This window comes from Vulpes vulpes, unplaced genomic scaffold (genome assembly GCF_048418805.1).
Source record: "Vulpes vulpes isolate BD-2025 unplaced genomic scaffold, VulVul3 u000000671, whole genome shotgun sequence".
Taxonomy (NCBI): domain Eukaryota; kingdom Metazoa; phylum Chordata; class Mammalia; order Carnivora; family Canidae; genus Vulpes; species Vulpes vulpes.
Genome location: NW_027325801.1, coordinates 166,656 through 183,868, shown reverse-complemented (window position 1 = coordinate 183,868; position 17,213 = coordinate 166,656). Strand labels below are relative to the sequence as shown.

Below are 17,213 nucleotides of genomic sequence, written 5' to 3'. Positions count from 1 at the left end.
CAGTGTCGGGCTCCCGGCATGGAGCCTGCTTCTCCCTCTGCCTGTGCCTCTGCCTCTCTCTCTCTCTATGCCTATCATGAATAAATAAATAAAATCTTAAAAAAAAATAGAAATGTTACAGTGGAGGATGCCTGAACTAATTAAATCAGCCTGTGCTTCAGTAGGGCTACCCCAGGGGCTGTTAAAACTCTCCAGGTGATGCTGAACCATAGCCAGGGCCAATCTTGTTGCCCTTGGGGCCTCTTGTTTCCTCCGCCTAGAGCACAACTGTGGCCATCCTGGTACTTGTCAAACATTGAGGAGCTGGGGAGACCTAGCTCACTATGTGAACCCCTCCTAAAGACTGAGTGGGAGACCCCGAGAAGGATGACCTAGGGTGGACAGTGCTGACCCAGGAAGAGCAAGGAGGGTGTGTAGATCCCACACAGAAAGTCCAATGGACCTGGTTGACAGACGAGAACACCTTACTCAGGAGGGCACTGCTCAGGTACGTGGCTTTGGCTCATTCCAAACTTGGTGAGGGGCGGTGGCGTGGTGAGTAACTGGGATCCCAGCAGTCTGGTGCAGGGAGAGACCTCTTAGCCCAAGTCCTGATTAGATGTCCCTATAACCCTGGGCTCTGCAGACACCCAGCCCTGAGCCCTCTTGTCTCACCTGGGACTATGCTCCGCCCAACCTCCCTCTCCTGCTACTGCCCCAGCAACTCGGTCCAAAGCACATGTCCACCAATGCTACACACCGGGGCGCTCCCCTCACCCCGGGGCAGGACAAGACTTGGCCTTGGTACCACTCAGCCCCACCCACCACCATTCAGAAACTGTAATGGAGGGGTGCCTGGTGGGCTCAGTTGGAGGAGTGAGTGACATTTAATCTTGGGATTGTGAGTTTTAGCCCCACATTGGGGGGTAGAGATTACTTTAAAATTACATCTTTTGGGGACGTGGTTGGCTCTGTCAGCTAAGTGTCTGCCTTTGGCTCGGGGCATAATTCCAGGGTCCTCGGATTGAGCCCCACATATGGCTCCCTGCTCGGCAGGGAGCCTGCTTCTCCCTCTCCCGTTCCCCCAGCTCGTGCTGTCTCTCTCTGTGTCAAATAAAGTAAATAAAATCTTTTTTTAAATTATTTTTTTAAAAAGGGAGAAAAGAAACTGTAATGGAAAAGACTCCAAATTTGATGAAAACAATAAATCTAAAATCAATAAACAAATCCAAAATCAATAAATCAAAAAACAAACAAAATCAATAAATCCCGATCAGGATGAAATCAAAAACATATCAGGCACATCAACCAAATGGCTGAAAGGCACTGATAAAACTTTAGAAGCACCTAGAAGAGAAAAAGACATTATGAACAGGAGAACAAAGGCAGAGATGATTGCAAAATTTTCATCAGAAATAATGTGAGCCGCAAGACAATGGAATATCTTCAAGGTAATGAAAGATAACCTGTTACCCTAAAACTTTATACCCAAGAAAAATATCCTTTGAAACTGAAGACAAAATACAGATATTTTCAGCAGACCAGATCTGAGAGAAACTGTCCTTGGTGTAACAGCAATAAAATAAATGATAAAGCACATCATTCAGGTTGCAGGAAACAAAAATGTAAACTTGGACCAGAAATAGTAATTGTGTGGGTAAACGTAAAAACCTGTAACGTTAAAATTTCATTAAAAGATAATTGTTTAGGGATACCTGGGTGGCTCAGTGGCTAAGGCTGAGTGTCTGCCTTCGGCTCAGGGCGTGACCCCCGGGGTCCTGGGATCGAGTCCCGCATTTGGCTCCCCGCATGGAGCCTGCTTCTCCCTCTGCCTGTATCTCTGCCTCTGTGTCTCCCATGAATAAATAGAAATTAAAAATAAAATAAGGGGATCCTGGGTGGCTCAGCGGTTTAGCGCCTGCCTTTGGCCCAGGGAGTGAACCTGGAGACCCGGGATCGAGTCCCGCGTCGGGCTCCCTGCATGGAGCCTGCTTCTCCCTCTGCCTGTGTCTCTGCCTATGTGTCTCTCATGAATAAATAAATAAAATACCTTAAATAAAATAAAATAAACCATATCAATATTAAAAGTAAATACACTAGGGATGCCTGGGTGGCTCAGGGGTTGAGTGTCTGCCTTTGGCTCCGGTTGGTCACGATCCTGGGGTCCAGAGGTCGAGTCTCGAGTCCCACATTGGGTTCCCTGCTGGGAGCCTGCTTCTCCCTCTGTCTCTGTCTCTCTCTGTCTCTCTCTCTCGTGAACAAGAACTTAAAAAAAAAAAAAAAAAAAAAAGGACCTAACTGCATCTGTCTCCAAGAAATACACTTTAATTATACTGACATACATAGGTTAGGTAACAATTACATCCTGGAAGCACTAATCATAACTCCAAAACAAATGCATTAATATCAGACACAGTGGATTTCAGATTTTCTAAAAAACACCAGAGGGGCAACTGGGTGGCTCAGTGACTGAGCGTCTGCCTTTGGCTCAGATCATGATCCTGGAGTCCTGGGATCGAGTCCCACAACAGGCTCCCTGCATGGAGCCTGCTTCTCCCTCTGTCTTTGCCTCTGTGTAATTTAAAAATCTTTAAAAATGTATTTATAAAACCCCCAGAGATAGTCATTACAACACCAGCAATATGTACCCAAAACGAGAGCTGCAAAATGCATAAAAGTTGACATTAAAGGAGGAAAAACTCCATTTTTTAAAAAAAGATTTTATTTATTTATTCATGAAAGACACACAGAGAGAGAGAGAGGCAGAGGGAGAAGCAGGCTCTGTGCAGGGAGCCCAAAGTGGGACTCAATCCTGGACAGTGAGATCACACCCTGAGCCAAAGGCAGAGAGGCTCAACCACTGAGCCACCCAGGGGCCCCTTAAACTCCACATTTATAATTGAGGAGTTCAACATTCTCTGTGATAGAAAAGTAGAAAGAAAATCAGGAAAGATACAGGAAACCTGAACAAAACCATCAGACAATGTGACCTAAGCGCCATGCATAGAATACTCACACCCAAACAACGGTGTAGCACAAAGGGAACATTTATCAAGATAAGCCACCATCTGGGCCATAAAACAAGTCCTGGATTTAAAAATGTTAGTATACAGAGTATGGTGTCCTATTATATAATGGAATTAAATTAGAAATCAGTAATAAAAATATCTGAAAATTGCCCCAAGTATTTGGAAATTAAACAGACTTCTACATACATAATAGTCAAAGAAAACATCACAAGAAACCAGAAAATACTTTTTCAGGGGCACCTGAGTGGCTCAGTTGGTTACGTGTCTGACTCCTGTTTTCAGCTCAGGTCATGTAAAATGGTACAACCACTATGGAGAATATTTTGGCAATTTATTTATTTATTTATTTATTTTTTAAATATTTTTTTGAATTTTTATTTATTTATGATAGTCACAGTGAGAGAGAGAGAGGCAGAGACACAGGCAGAGGGAGAAGCAGGCTCCATGCACCGGGAGCCCGATGTGGGACTCGATCCCGAGTCCCCAGGATCGCGCCCTGGGCCAAAGGCAGGCGCCAAACCGCTGCGCCACCCAGGGATCCCTATTTTGGCAATTTATTATAGGTTAAAATCACGCTTATAATCCAGAAATTTAATTCCTAGGCATTAACCCAAGAGAAATAAAGAGGCATGTCCAAATACATATTTTTACACAAATTCTCATAGCAGTTTTATTCATAAGAGCCAAATCTGGAAACCAATTTCTATCAACACAGTGGATGAATAACAAAGGTTTGTCCGTACAACAGAACACTACTCAGCAGAGATACCCAAACACATAACTACTTGGCTGAGTCTTTAAAACATGCCAAAGCAAAAGCCAAGACACACAGAATTACATACTGTATGGGTCCATTTATGTGAGGCCCTACAAGCGACTCTAATCTACACGGACCCAAAGAGGTTACTTGGGACTAGGGCGAGATTAACTGGGAAGGGGCAAAAGGGAATATTATTGGGTGATAAGAATGTTATTTTTCTTTATCCTAACGGTGGTTACACAGATAAATGGTTTTCTCAAAACTCTGTACACTTCAAAAGGTGTGTTACTGTATGGAAACTAGATGTCACTGACGATCAAAATGGTCTGGTAATCTCTCTTCTGTATCATTTGAAGCATCTCTAGTAATGAGGAGTTTTCCAGATGTAGTACTGTATGCCCCTGTTTATCACTTACCCCCTGAAGGCTTCTAGTGTTGCTGCAATTTAAAAACTCAAAACATGCCCTCACAGGCAAAAAAAAAAACAAAACAAAAACAAAAAACTGGTACATGTCATTTCAAAACTGGTTGTTTTGGTTCATGTTCAGAGGAAAAAAAAAATCAGATGCAGCAACTCAAATTTGTGTAGATCGTTATCTACTGTGAACTACATCTAAAAAGGTGTATGCTGCACCTCCTGGTAGCTGCACCTCCTGGTATCTGCAGATTCCGCTCCCAGGTCATTCTCTTCTCTAGCTGCCACAGCTCGCTCTCAGTTCCAGTGTCACCTCTTCTGTGAAGCTGGCCCAGATCCTCCACACCAGATCAGTCCTGTTCTTACCTATGTTCCTATGCAATGTGGAACCTCTACTTCAGCACTTAACTCTGTGAGGTGATCTTTGTCTTCCCCATCAGACCCAATGATTCCATCTGTTTCTCACGGTTCAGCCCTGGTCCTTTCAGATCAATACATTTTCAGGTAAATGACAAAATGGGCCAGAAAACAGAGGAAGTGACCAGAAGAGATGAAGTCAATCACAGAACTGCTGAGACAGAAAACCTTGAGCGGCACACTGGGACTGGGTGCCCCTTAAGCGGCTTAGAATGATACACAAGCAACCAGGTGAAGACAACACTCCCCAAAAGCAAGTAGATGGTCATGGGTGAGCTGTGAAGGCATAAATATGAGGTGTGCTAGTCTTCCACTGGGTTACTCATTACAACTTCTAAGTTACACATAAGCAGAAGACTACAGGGCTGCAAGAGAAGATATTTCCAGTAAACCATACTGTTACCAAACAACAAAATCCAAAAATTTAAATGATAGCAGTACAGAATGGACAAAGCAAAAGAGGTACCAATTACACATAGACTTGGGGTGTACTTTCTATTGCCTTGCACTGGATACCAGGGACACATAAACCAATCAGCTATGACCAGGTCCTTAAGAAATTAGTAGTGTAATAATGAAAGAGATAGTAGATAAAAACCTAATCTTTATATACCAAAGTAAGCACCGGAACAGAAGTGCTCACTAGCAACACAAGCACAGAGGAAGGGCAGCTGGCTGAGCCTGACATGATGCCTGAGATGGGTCCTGATTCATGATGAGGAGTTAACAAGGTGTGGAGCAGAGGGCATTCAAAGAAAGAGAAGGAGGCAGGTGCAACTTGGGTAAGTGGGAATGTCAAGCAGTTAGTGTTGCTGCAGCGCCAACCATGTGGCAGGTGGTTAAGCAGTGGGAGATGGAACTCCAGGAAGCAAAATGCCTTTGAGAGCGGGACTGGGAGCTGGGAAATTATCCTAAGGACAAGGGGAACCAATTTATAGTTTTAAATAACAAACATCTTTCTCCAACCTGCCTTTTTGATAGGTCAAAATTTACCATGTGACATTCTTAAGTACTAAGAATAGATACACAGTTCAGCTTTAAAAAGCATTTTTAACTGGGTGAATTGTAATTGTGCAATAACACGTAGAAACCTTTGAGACCTAGCCACCCACCCCCAGCATTGTTCCAGCTCAAAGTCAGCTGTCCAGTCACGTGGCTCTCCTGACTTCACACATTCCTCGTGGAGGACAGCAGCCCAGTGCTGCTGGACAGCAGTGACAGCCCACTCCGAAAGCAGCCCTGTCTAGGACGTTGGAAAACGCTGACACATCTCACTGACTTGGAGAATAATTATTTTATGTTATCTGTATGCTCCTCCTGACTTGCAGACTTCTCACCCAAATGTATGGGAGTCTTACTCAAGGGAAGTCCCTCTTGGTGAACACCTTGATTATTTTTAAAGTTTGGGGTCGAGGTGAAATCTTTCCCATACTGATTACATTCATAGAGTTTCTCTTCAGTATGGATTTTCTGGTGTTGAAGAAAGTTTGACCTCTGAATAAAGCCTTTCCCACAGTAACTACACACATAGGGCTTTTCTCCAGTATGAATAATCTGATGTAGTAGCAGCTTGGAGCTCTGAATGAAAGCTTTTCCACAGTCCTTACATTCAAAGGGCCGATCCCCAGTGTGGATTTTCTGATGTTCAGTGAGATGGGCTTTCTGGAGAAAAGCTTTCCCACATTCCTTACATTCATACACTCTCTCTCCAGTGTGGATTTTCTGGTGTCGAATAAGGTACGAACTCAGAAAGAAAGCTTTCCCACATTCATTACATTCATAGAGTTTCTCTCCAGTGTGAATTCTCTGATGCTGGGTAAAGTTTGATGTTTGGCTGAAGCGCTTCCCACACTCATTGCACACATAAGGCCTTTCCCCAGTATGGATCCTCTGATGTTGAATAAGCTTTGAGCTCCGAATAAAGGCTTTCCCACATTCGTTACATTCAAAGGGCCTCTCTCCAGTGTGAATCCTCTGATGTTCAATGAGGTCTGAGCGATGACGGAAGGCCTTCCCACACTCCTTACATTCATACTGTTTCACTTCTGTGTGGATCTGATAATGTCGAATAAGGCTTGAGCTCCTAATGAAGGATTTTCCACACTCGTTACACTCATAGGGTCTTTCTCCTGTGTGAATTCTCTGATGGCGAATAAGCAAAGAGCTCTGGCTGAAGCCTTTCCCACATTCCTTGCATTCAAAAGGCCTCTCCCGAGTGTGAACTCGCTGGTGCCGAACCAGGTCAGAGCTGTGATGGAAGGCTCTCCCACACTGCATGCATCGGAATGGCTTTCCTCCTGCATGTGCTCTCTGGTGCTCAGCGAGGTCTGCATAGTGAATGAAGTCCTTCCCACACATGTTGCACACATAGAGTCTTTCTCCAGTGTGAGCTCTCTGATGCTCAGCAAGATGGGAGCTCTGGCTGAAGCTTTTCCCACACTGCTCACATCTGTAATGTTTCTCCCCAGCATGAGAAATCTGATGTCTAACTAGATCGGAATTAAATGTGAAGCTTTTGCCACAAGTCTCACAATGGTGAGCTTCCCCTTCCACAAGATCTCTCTGGAGGAGGAGGAGGTTTGAGCTCAGAACGGGGCCTTCTCCTGATTTACTGCTCGCTCGAGCCGCATCTCCTGCTTGGATTTTCCAATGGGTAACAGTCACTCCCCTGAAACTGCCCTCCTGAGGGGAGCAGCTCCGCAGATTCTGCCTTTCTGGGTTTCCCAAAAGTCCCCCTAATCTGGGTTCAGGGAATGCCCCAGACTCAGAGGCAGGGGGCTCCATCATTGTGAGTGTTTCTGAAATGGTCTTAGGCGAATTTCCATCCTCAGAAATTCAGGCTCCAGAGTCACCTTCTTGTCACAAGTTCCTAGGTTAGAACCTGAAATAAAGGAGATTAAGATCATTTTTTTCCCTTCATCAACAGACACGAGTCTGCTGGAACAGGTTGGGGATAAAACACATCCAGAGTGTGGAGAGAGGAGTGTTTCCTCTGTCCACAGTCTTTACCCAGTATGCATCTTAGCTACCTACCTCACCCACTTCAGAAGGCTTCTCTGAGGCTCCACCTCCAACACCCACATCCAGGGAAAGAGTGGCTTGGTGGCAGATGGAGAGGGATGTAGCTTGGACTCTATTATAAAATTAACACATATTTCCAAAGAAACACAAATGTACTGCTCTTGCCACCTCTTCATTGTCCTCCTTCCCTTTTACCCAGCTTAGATCCCACGTTCTATGGTACTATGTTTATTTCTGGTTATACATTATAACCATCCTAACTAACTCCAGCCCTTCCTGTATCATCCCTGCATTGGAAAACCCCAAGTTGGGGTAAATTTCACTTGCTTCTGATTCTGTTTCTGCATCCATGCCAACTGAGCTCTACACTTACAACCCCTTGACTAATGGGGCCCTGAGAACCACCAGCAATCTCTATACTTTCCTTATTCTTCTACATGACCACCCTGCTTGTCTTCTCTTTTCAAATGTCCAACACTCCCTCCTTCCTCTCAGCAGATGCTCTTGCTTATCTCAATGAGAAGACAGAAGCAATGAGATGAGAATGTCGGTTTTTTCCTACCCCATCTACCAAGCTATCTGTCCATAGCCAGGCCATGCCCTCCCTCCTTATACAGGTTACACTGCCCTTGATCTAATCTAAGGTGAACATCACCTGGGCACTAACACTCACCTCTCTCATTCACTCAACAGCACCAAACCTCCCTTGAACAAGTCTAAAGCTGGAATGTTCATAGTAGCACTATTCATAACCACCAAAATAAACAATAGAGGGATGGGCATACTGAAGAGTACTTCTACCAAGGAGTAACACATAGCAATGAAGAACCGCAACACACAAAAGCAAAGATGAGTCTCGCAGATGTAGTATTCAGCAGGAGCTAGGCACAATAAGAGTTTATGTTGTATGATTCTGTTTACATCAAGTTAAAAAACAGACAAAAGCAATCCATCCATGGTGGAAGAACTGAAACACTGCTGTCCTTTAGGGAGAAGATAAGGACTGGTGGAGGGTGCAGGGTCACTAGGGTACTGGTTATCTACATGGCACTTTGAGCCACACTGGTGTGTCACTGTGGAAAAGCTTGTTTGGTCAGGGGTTATTTAACCTAACAACTGCTGGAGTGCTGGGCCCAGCTCTGCACTGCACTGGGAACCACCTGCAAGCAGGACTCTGCCTCCTCCGCAAGGTCATGCCCCTCCCCCTGACGGCCCACTCTTGGCAGGATGACACACCACAAACACAGCAGCAAAAAACAGCACATGTGTCATCTTACAGCCAAATGTGACTGGGACCCCTGTTCAGGGTCACAAAAGGTGTCAGCCAGGCTAAGGTCACATCTGGAAACCTGTTTCCAAACTCATTCAGATGTCAGTAGAAATCAGTTCCCTTCAACCATAGGACTGTCCCTGAGTCCTTGCCAGCTGTCAGTTAGAAGCTGCTCTTGGCTCCTAGGGACACTTCTAACACTAGAAACAATGCAGAGAACCCATCTCTGACTTTTCTTCTGCCACCAACTGCAGAAGGCTGTTTTCCAAGGACATGCATGATTAGGTCAGCCCACCTGGAGAGCTTCACGCCACCTTATGTCAGCTGACTTGGGACCTTAATTACAGCTGCAAAATCCCTCCACAGAAGCTGGGAGGAAGTGTGTGTACCTGAGGGGCTAGGAATCTCAGAGGGCCATCTCAGATGCCTACCATGGATGCCTGGCCAATCACAGGAATGCAGAGTGCCCTGGGGGGAACTCAAGTGTTATCCTGACCCCAGAGCTCCACTGGGATTGGTCACAGCCTCAGTTTTGGCCCCACAGACAAATAAGGCCTTCCTTACAGATGTATCACCTGAAAACTCTACACAGCTGAGTCTACTTCCAGGGAGCTCCATCCAAGATGACCTCAATCACTCCTTGCTCCAAATCTGCACCAGTAGGGAAGAGATCTTGCTGTGCAGCCCCATGAAGGGATGCCCTCCAGACTTGTTTCCAAAGTGGCCATCAAGGAAAAGGATCTGCCTCTGAGGGCCTCTGAGGGCCTCTGAGCGCCTCTGAGGGCAAAGCTGGGGGCGAAGTGGAGCAGCAATGGGAGGAGAAGCAGAGGGAGTGACTGGGTAACACATGCTCTGTGGTCCCGGCAGGGCATCCTTTCAACATACTTTTATGTGAGACATAACTGGCATAAAGTGCACATATCTTGATAAACTTGTGACATCTGTTTAACCATCACAGGCCAACACAGAACATTTCTGTCGCCAAAAGGGTCTCCTTCCAAGGGCAACCACCTCTTTTATTACAGATGAATTCTGCTCATTAAAAAAAAAATTCAATTAGAGGCGCCTTGCTAGCTCAGTCAGCAGAGTGTGTGGCTCTTGAGGTTGTGAATTCAAGCCCCACAATTAGGTGTAGAGCTTACTTAAGAAATTTTTAAATAAAAAATTTAATTTAAACGGAATTATACAGGTTTCTGTGTCTGCTTTTTATTTATCACCTACTCATTTTTAAAAAAGATTTATTTATTTATTTGAGAGAAAAAGTGTGCATTGCACACACAGGAGGAGGAGCAGAGGGGGAAGGAGAAGGAGATTCCCAAACTCCATGTTGATCTCAGAACCCACCTGGGGCTTGATCTCACAACCCTGAGATCAGGACTTGAGCCAAAACCAAGTCAGAGGCTTAACCGACTAAGTAGCCCAGGTGCCCCAACGTGTACCTACTTTTTGTTGAATTCTAACACATACCATAAAGTTCACCATCCTAAAGTGCTCAATCCAGCGTTTTTCCAAGTATTCCTAAGATTGCAAAACCATCATGACTATTTACTTCCAGAACATTTTCATCACTCCCCCAAATATATATCTGCTTAAACTCAGCATCCCACCTGTGAAAGTCCCCCATGCTGCAGGCACCAGCAGCTCATCCTTTTCGCTGATGCACAGCACACCACTGCATGAATACGTCATGATTTACTTTTCACGAACAACTAAGTTGTCTGTGGTTTGGGGTGTTGATTAAAGCTGCCTGAAACATTCCTGTACTTGTCTTTTGGTAGATGGGGGTCCTCGTTTCTGCTGGGTGTATACCTGCGAGTGGCTGCCTTGCTTTAGCAGCCAGCTGGTGGGGATACTTTTGCAAATTCCACTGGGAACCAGTGCTGCTGTGGACAGTGATTCTTCCCCTTGAGTGCGTGTGTCCATACAGTCGTGCTGCTTTAGGTGAGTGTTGGAGACAGCGTCAGGGAGGCCAGGGCTTGTATGAGTTTAGAGTATGACTGTGTGAAACCGATGGGCACCTGGTGAAGAAAGCCACATCCCATCCTCGGGGCCACAGGATGTGGGGCGGAATGGCCAGTGGGGGAAACTGTGGCTGACTGAAGACTGCCCAGCATCTCTGCTCCCTCCGAGTGACAGAAACTCCACCTAACATTTGAGTGGGCACATGGCCACCTAGCCTAGAGCCCCCTGAAGTTAGGTGTGACTCTGTGACTGGGATCCAGCCAATGAGACGGGAATGTAATGGATGCATGTGCAGGGCCCTTATCTCCACACCGCCTCTCCCTCCCCATGGTGACACGCTGACGAGGCAAAGCAGCCGGGCTCCCATATGGCCTTGAGGGCCAGAGCCAGCTAGTAGGCGAAGCAGACTGAGAAATCAAGTTTTTTGTCAGAAACGCTATTTTGAATCTCTGTTATAGCAATTTGAATAATGCTTAAGTAATGCTAACAGGCTGATTACTCAGGCCAGTGCTCCCAGTGATGAGAAAGAAACTGAACCCACACACCAGTAACGAAGCAGTAAGGACGAGGAACTGAGCACAAGTGTACTGCAGGCATTTCTGACCGTTTGAGATCTGCTTGCTAATTCATCTGCCAACACAACCCCCTGGAGCAGCGACACAGAACAGATAAGACCTGCCTCCTGGCATTCACTAGGATGGGTTTTTTTGTTTTTGTTTTTGTTTTTGTTTTTGTTTTTTGAGTTAAAGGCTCAATAACTTGATTTTTTTTTTAATCTTTCTCCTGCTTATAAATATTACCTTAGTTATTTTTATCAAGCTATAAGGTAAATTATGCCAATTGAGAAAACACAGACAACAGTAAAACTGAAAAAACAAAAATAAAATGATCTTTTCCTCCACCACTAAGATTATCGGTGAACATTTTCTTCTGGTATATTTCCTGCACTAGTATTTTTATGAAATCAGGACTATACCACTCAGTTTTGCATCCTGTGTTACTTTTTGTGTCTAATGCTCAGCAATTACAAACATAACATGCCCAATGTAAAAATATTTCAAATAATAAAGAAGTATAGACAATATAGACAAAATTTAGACAATGAGAATCCCCACCAAGTCAATAGATTACTACAGTTAGCTGTTTCCTCATACGTACTCATTTACACTTTGCTTGAACGAATACATTTATACACATACATTTACTTACATACACACAATTTTCAAAAACAAAAATGAAAGTACACTCATCCATCTGCAACCTTTCCCCCATTTATAATATATCCCGGCATTCCTCAAGTTTACCCAGACAGATGTTACCTGGTTCTCTGGACGCCCTCCCCATATGTAGTCACTGACTCCCTATTCGGGTTAGACACTCGAAGGAACATCCCTGCGCCTCTGGTGTCACGAGGAGGAATGTTCCCTGAGGAATGTTCTCTGCCCATTTACCTGATCCTTCCTCCTCCCCAGGGACGGAAGGCGACAGCAGAATGAAAAGTCTGGGCAAATCACAGGCAGACAGCACAGAGCCTCCTCAGAGGGGCACTCGCTCTGCCCATCTACACCCGCAGGCTCAGTGGGCAGGCCCCCGCGGGGCCACAGCAACGCGTGCTTCGTGTGGGCAGGCGCCGGAGCTGGTTTGAGGCTCTGACCCAGCTTCTGCCCAGAAGTGAGGCAGCAGTTGGCCTGTGCGCCTCACTGCTTCGAAGCTCAGGAGGAGAGGGGGGTGCTAGTTATTAAGGCCCCTCGAACCCCACCAGGCACCGTGCTGAGCGACAGACCCCACCGTCTCTGGCACTCCTCTAAACCTCCTAAGGCGGGTGTTCACGCCATTACTTACTCTACAGACGAAACAGAGGCTAAGAGAGACAGTTCCCCATGGTCACTAGACTAGTGATTTGAACTAAGGTTCAAACCCAGGTCTACCTCCAGTGCCCATTTCCCCATTGTGGAAGATTTTTTTTCCCTTTCCAAGTGTCACCTGTCACTTTTACAGGATCCTAAGGTAAGTATTATAAAATAAGCTGATAATTTAAGCCTTGTTTTTCGTAATTTAAAAGGGGGTGGGATGCTGGGTTTTGTTTCGGAAATAATATCTTCTGATTTTTATGTTTAAAGGGCTGTTGAGGGGCACCTGGGTGGCTCAGTGGTGAGCGTCCACCTTCGCCTCAGGATGTGATCCTGGGGTCCTGGGATCGAGTCCTGCATCGGGCTACCTGAGGGAAGCCTGCATCTCCCTCTACCTGTGACTCTGCCTCTTTCTCTGCGTCTCTCATGAATAAATAGATAAAATCTTAATAGTAATAAATAATAATAAAAGGACTGTTGTACTCCCTGCAAACAAGCTTGTGTGCGTCTACAAGAAAACAGCTTAAAAGTTATGTGTTTTGGGGCACCTGGTGGCTCAGTCAGTGAAGCGTTTGCCTTCGGCTCAGGTCACGATCCCAGTGTCCTGGGATTGAGCCCCACATTGGACTTCTTGCTCAGGGGGAGCCCGCTGCTCCATCTCTCTCTGACTGCTGCTCCCCCTGCTTATGTTTTCTCTGTCAAGTAAATAAAATAAAAAAAATTTTAAATATTTTATTTATTTATTCATGAGAGACACACAGAGAGGCAGAGACAAAGCAGAGGGAGAAGCAGGCTCCATGCAGGGAGCCTGATGCGGCACTTGATCCCGGGACTCAGGATCATGTCCTGGACAAAGGCAGGCGCCCAACCGCTGAGCCACCCAGGTGTCCCCTAAATAAAATCTTTAAAAAAAAAAAACCCACAATGATGTGTCTTTTAACGAGTTTTCATAATTTCCTAACTTTAGAGAGTTACAGCTTGCTTTGAATAACATTTATCTGAAAATCAGCCATCTGTCAGTTTCTGCTTAGCTGTTTTTTTTTTGTTGTTGTTGTTTTTTGTTTTTTTTTCTTTGATGAATTCAAGCAAAATTAAACTGATACCCTTTCATTTAAAGAAGCCTGAAGTGAACGAAAGGAAATAAAATATACCGTATTTGTGATCCCACAACATACTGAGCTACCATGGCCCACACCTTTCTCTTGTAACACCGAATTTGCTGGATGAGATATAACATGAAATTGTGTAAACACACAGTTGATGTTGAGAAAGTTGGGGCGATTCTTGATGCTGGAAATGAAGTGCGATCTTAACCTGGAGTGGAACCCTGTGAGCTTTGGGATGGCAAGTGGGGGGTGGGGGTGGGGAGCACTAAATGCAGGCACTAGGAGATTTTTCTTATGTGCACTCGTAACGGGGTATACAGCCCAGGATGCACAGGTAGGTCCCGGTCACTGTCTGCGGCTTACGGCCTCGAAGAGAAGCAGCAGGAAGGTTTCTGAGCTTCACGCTTGGGAATAACCAGAGCGAGGGGCACCTGGGTGAGACACAACCCAGAGCTCCGGGGGAATCTGCACGTCTGCACCCGCCCTGCCTCCGTCTTCAACCTGCGCTCCTGCCACAGCGAGTGTGAAGGGAACCGAGAAGCTGGTGTGTGCCGGCCACTAGGCAGGGTATCTCGTTTCCCATTTTCTCATGTTCTCACAGTTATCCCGGTTCAGGGAGGTGACCTGCTTAAAGTCAAACCAGCGGCTGGGTGCTTCTCTTCCTCCCTGTCCCACCCCATGGCACTTTGGTTCCTGCTCTCAGGGCTCTAAGGAACCGGACGGCCTTCTCCTCTCCTGGGAAGTCCAGTGTCACCTGCCGGGACCGAGGCCGCATGGACACGCCTGACAGCTCCCTGAGCCGTTTCCATGGCACTGCCCTGTTGGGTCCGCTGTTCCCCGGACCACCCCTTCCTCTGGCTCATGAGGGCCTTCAGCTCTGGCCTCTGCCCACATCATCCCCCAAGCCCTTTCCAGGAGTCAGGAATCCATCGCCATCACTGCAGGAGAGGCTGGAGCGGGGTGTGCAGGCTTGTGAAAAACCACAGCGGGCGCTGCCCCTAAGTCCTCCGTCTCTGCCTCAAGGGAGCCACTGCGGTCACTGCTGGCGATCGCACACTGTGGGGATGATGCTACGTCTCTAACAGGGTCAAAGGTTCCATCTCTGCGGACAGGGCCAAGGTACCAGCTGAAGCCATCTCAGATCCTCGGTGGGCAAAAGACACGTCGCTGGTCGGGCCCGGGCTCCGGGGAAGAGACGCGCTGCAGGGCGGTGAGGAGCCCGCGGCCCGCCTCCAGCCAACAGCCAGGGGACCGCAGGCCCGGGCCCGACTGCGGCGGACGCAGCCCGGCAGGGCACGGGGGGGGGGGGGGGGGGGCGTCGGAAAGCGCCGGGCGGCGCAGCCCGAGGTCTGGAGGGAGAGCCATGCCTCTGGCGCCCGCACCGCGCCCGCACCGCGCCCGCACCCGCACGCGGGCATCGGGCTGGCTCTGCCCCTGCGCCCGCGCCGCGGGCTCCAACCCGGCCCCTCGGCCCGCGCCGTCGGGAGCGCTCCCCGGCTGCCGAGCCAGGAGGCGGGCCCGCAGCGGCCGGGGCCCCCAGGGGAGGAGGTGCGGGCCGGGCCGCGCCCACGGCCCCCGCCCGCCCGGGCCCGACACCAGCCACTCACCCGCACGCCCGCGGCGAGGCCACCGCCGCCGACAAAGCCCGCACCGCCGCCCGCACGCCGCGGCCGGAAGTCGGCCGAGGCCCCGCCCCGAGCGCTTCCGGGGCCGCTCTAGGCGCCCGGCGCCGGCGGCCTCTCGGTGGTGCGGACTTCCGCCCGCGAGGCCCGCCCCGAGCGCCCGCGGCTCCGGTGCGGCCGGTTCCCTAGCGTCTGCGCGCGCGCGGGCTTCGGTCTCCGGGGCGCTGCGGCGCGGCCGGCGGGGACTCTCCGAGCGGCTCGCGGCCCCACGGCGCCGCGGAAGGGCCTGGACCGCGAGCTCGCGGAGGCGGCGACCGGCCGGGCGGCCCCCCGAGGCCACGCTGTCGCCCTGGCGCTGGGGCGCGTCCTGGGCGCAGGAGGGGCGCTCCCGCGTCCCGCCTGCAGGGGGCGCTCAGGGCCCTCCGGAGGCCCCGGAGCCCTGGTCGCGGGCGGAGCCTGCGGGGCGCGGGGCGCGGGGAGCCGTGGGCAGGAGCGCTCGCGGGGCACGTGCGCCTGCGGTGTCCTGGCGCAGCTGGCGGGGTCCGGCCCCCGCGTGACCTGGGACGCGCGGTCCGGTGCGTCTGCGCTGCTCTCTGCCCGCGGGGCGCGCGCCGCCTGGTTCGCAGCGTCCTGCGGCGGAGGGTGCGGGCGGCCTCCCCGGCCCCGGCGGCGATGCCCGGAGACGATGCCCGGAGACGGGATCTAACGTGCACGATGCGGTTTAGCACGTTGCCCGCCGTGACTTACGCTCGGTCTCCGCGGCTGATAGAATTGGCCTCCCCACCTCTTCGCCCACACCTAGAGCCTGACTTTCTGATTTTGCCAATCCGAGGGGGGAGGCAGTAGCCTGGTTCTTAAAAATTCAGGGAGACGCGATTTAGAAACAAGCGCAGTTGGTCTTCAATAAACACGTGTGACAAGTAGCTTTGCCCGATGTCCCCTCCTGGGTGAGCTCCCCAGTCCAGACGGAGCATCAGCGTCCTCCGCAGGCGGTGCCCTCCGGCTGCTCCACTGAGCGCGCCGCTTCCTAATCAGGCCAAACCTGCATGTTTATTAGTCACTTGCCCTTCTTAAGTCGGCCTGAATGGCCTTGGCTCCCTTTCCCACTGGCTGGTTGTCTTTCCTTGTGGTCTGGTGGAGGTTTTTAGTCTGGATACAAATCGTTGCCAGTTACGTATGTTGCAAATGTCTTGCCTTTATCTGCTCACGAGTTACCCGCGCCCTACGCGCCCTCCGCTACTGCTGGGAATTCAGGCCTGACTCTCCCTTTGCGCCATGTGCCCGGTTCCTCCCTGCGTCTCAGGACCCTGACGATGCTGTCTTTTCCCAGAGAGGCTTAACATTTTTACTCTCAATGCTTATAGGTCTTGCAACCACCTGGAATATACCTCTGGACACATGAGATGTTGGAATCTGGGTACGATGAGCCAATATCTCCATGCAGTGAGTTAAACAACTACCATTTCACACACCGCCTTGTCGTAGAAAAGTGTCTGGAGAAGCGCTGTGTTGAAAAGAAACGAGTGTTGCAGCCATAGTGAGTGGAGGTGTGTGGGGGTGAACTATGAAGTGCTGGGTGGTGATATATAGGGAGTTACACACAATGCGATTACACATATCAGGTGTGGTCCACAGGGGAGGACTGCAAAGAAACACCCACACATCCTTATTTAAGACTTAGGGGCAGCCTGGGTGGCTCAGTGGTTTAGCACCGCCTTCAGCCCAGGGTGTGATCTTGGAGACCCAGGATCTAGTCCTATGTCGGGTTCCCTGCATGGAGGC

General features: G+C 49.0%; 1 protein-coding gene across 3 annotated transcripts; it reads right to left on the bottom strand.

Moving 5' to 3' along the window:
• Window positions 1-3,652: 3,652 nt before the first annotated feature.
• Window positions 3,653-15,515, bottom strand: ZNF623 (zinc finger protein 623). Of its 3 annotated transcripts, XR_011999258.1 has the most exons (4): window positions 15,417-15,515; window positions 13,252-13,398; window positions 7,634-7,733; window positions 3,653-7,481 (listed from the first exon to the last, which is right to left on the bottom strand). XR_011999258.1 is itself a non-coding variant. In XM_072745752.1 (2 exons), the coding sequence occupies exon 2, from the start codon at window positions 7,385-7,387 to the stop codon at window positions 5,891-5,893; it is 1,497 nt and encodes a 498-aa protein (XP_072601853.1). In that variant the 5' UTR covers window positions 7,388-7,481; window positions 15,417-15,504; the 3' UTR covers window positions 3,653-5,890. The 3 variants fall into 3 exon arrangements, 2 of the variants coding, with proteins under 2 accessions (XP_072601853.1, XP_025843336.1); XM_072745752.1 differs by lacking the exons at window positions 7,634-7,733; window positions 13,252-13,398 and having other exon boundaries at window positions 15,417-15,504; XM_025987551.2 differs by lacking the exons at window positions 13,252-13,398; window positions 15,417-15,515 and having other exon boundaries at window positions 7,634-7,720.
• Window positions 15,516-17,213: the final 1,698 nt, after the last annotated feature.

What these genes read in the sequence shown, in the direction of transcription:
- ZNF623 (XM_072745752.1), bottom strand. Translation starts at nt 7,387, where the DNA reads ATGATGGAGCCCCCTGCCTCTGAGTCTGGGGCATTCCCTGAACCCAGA.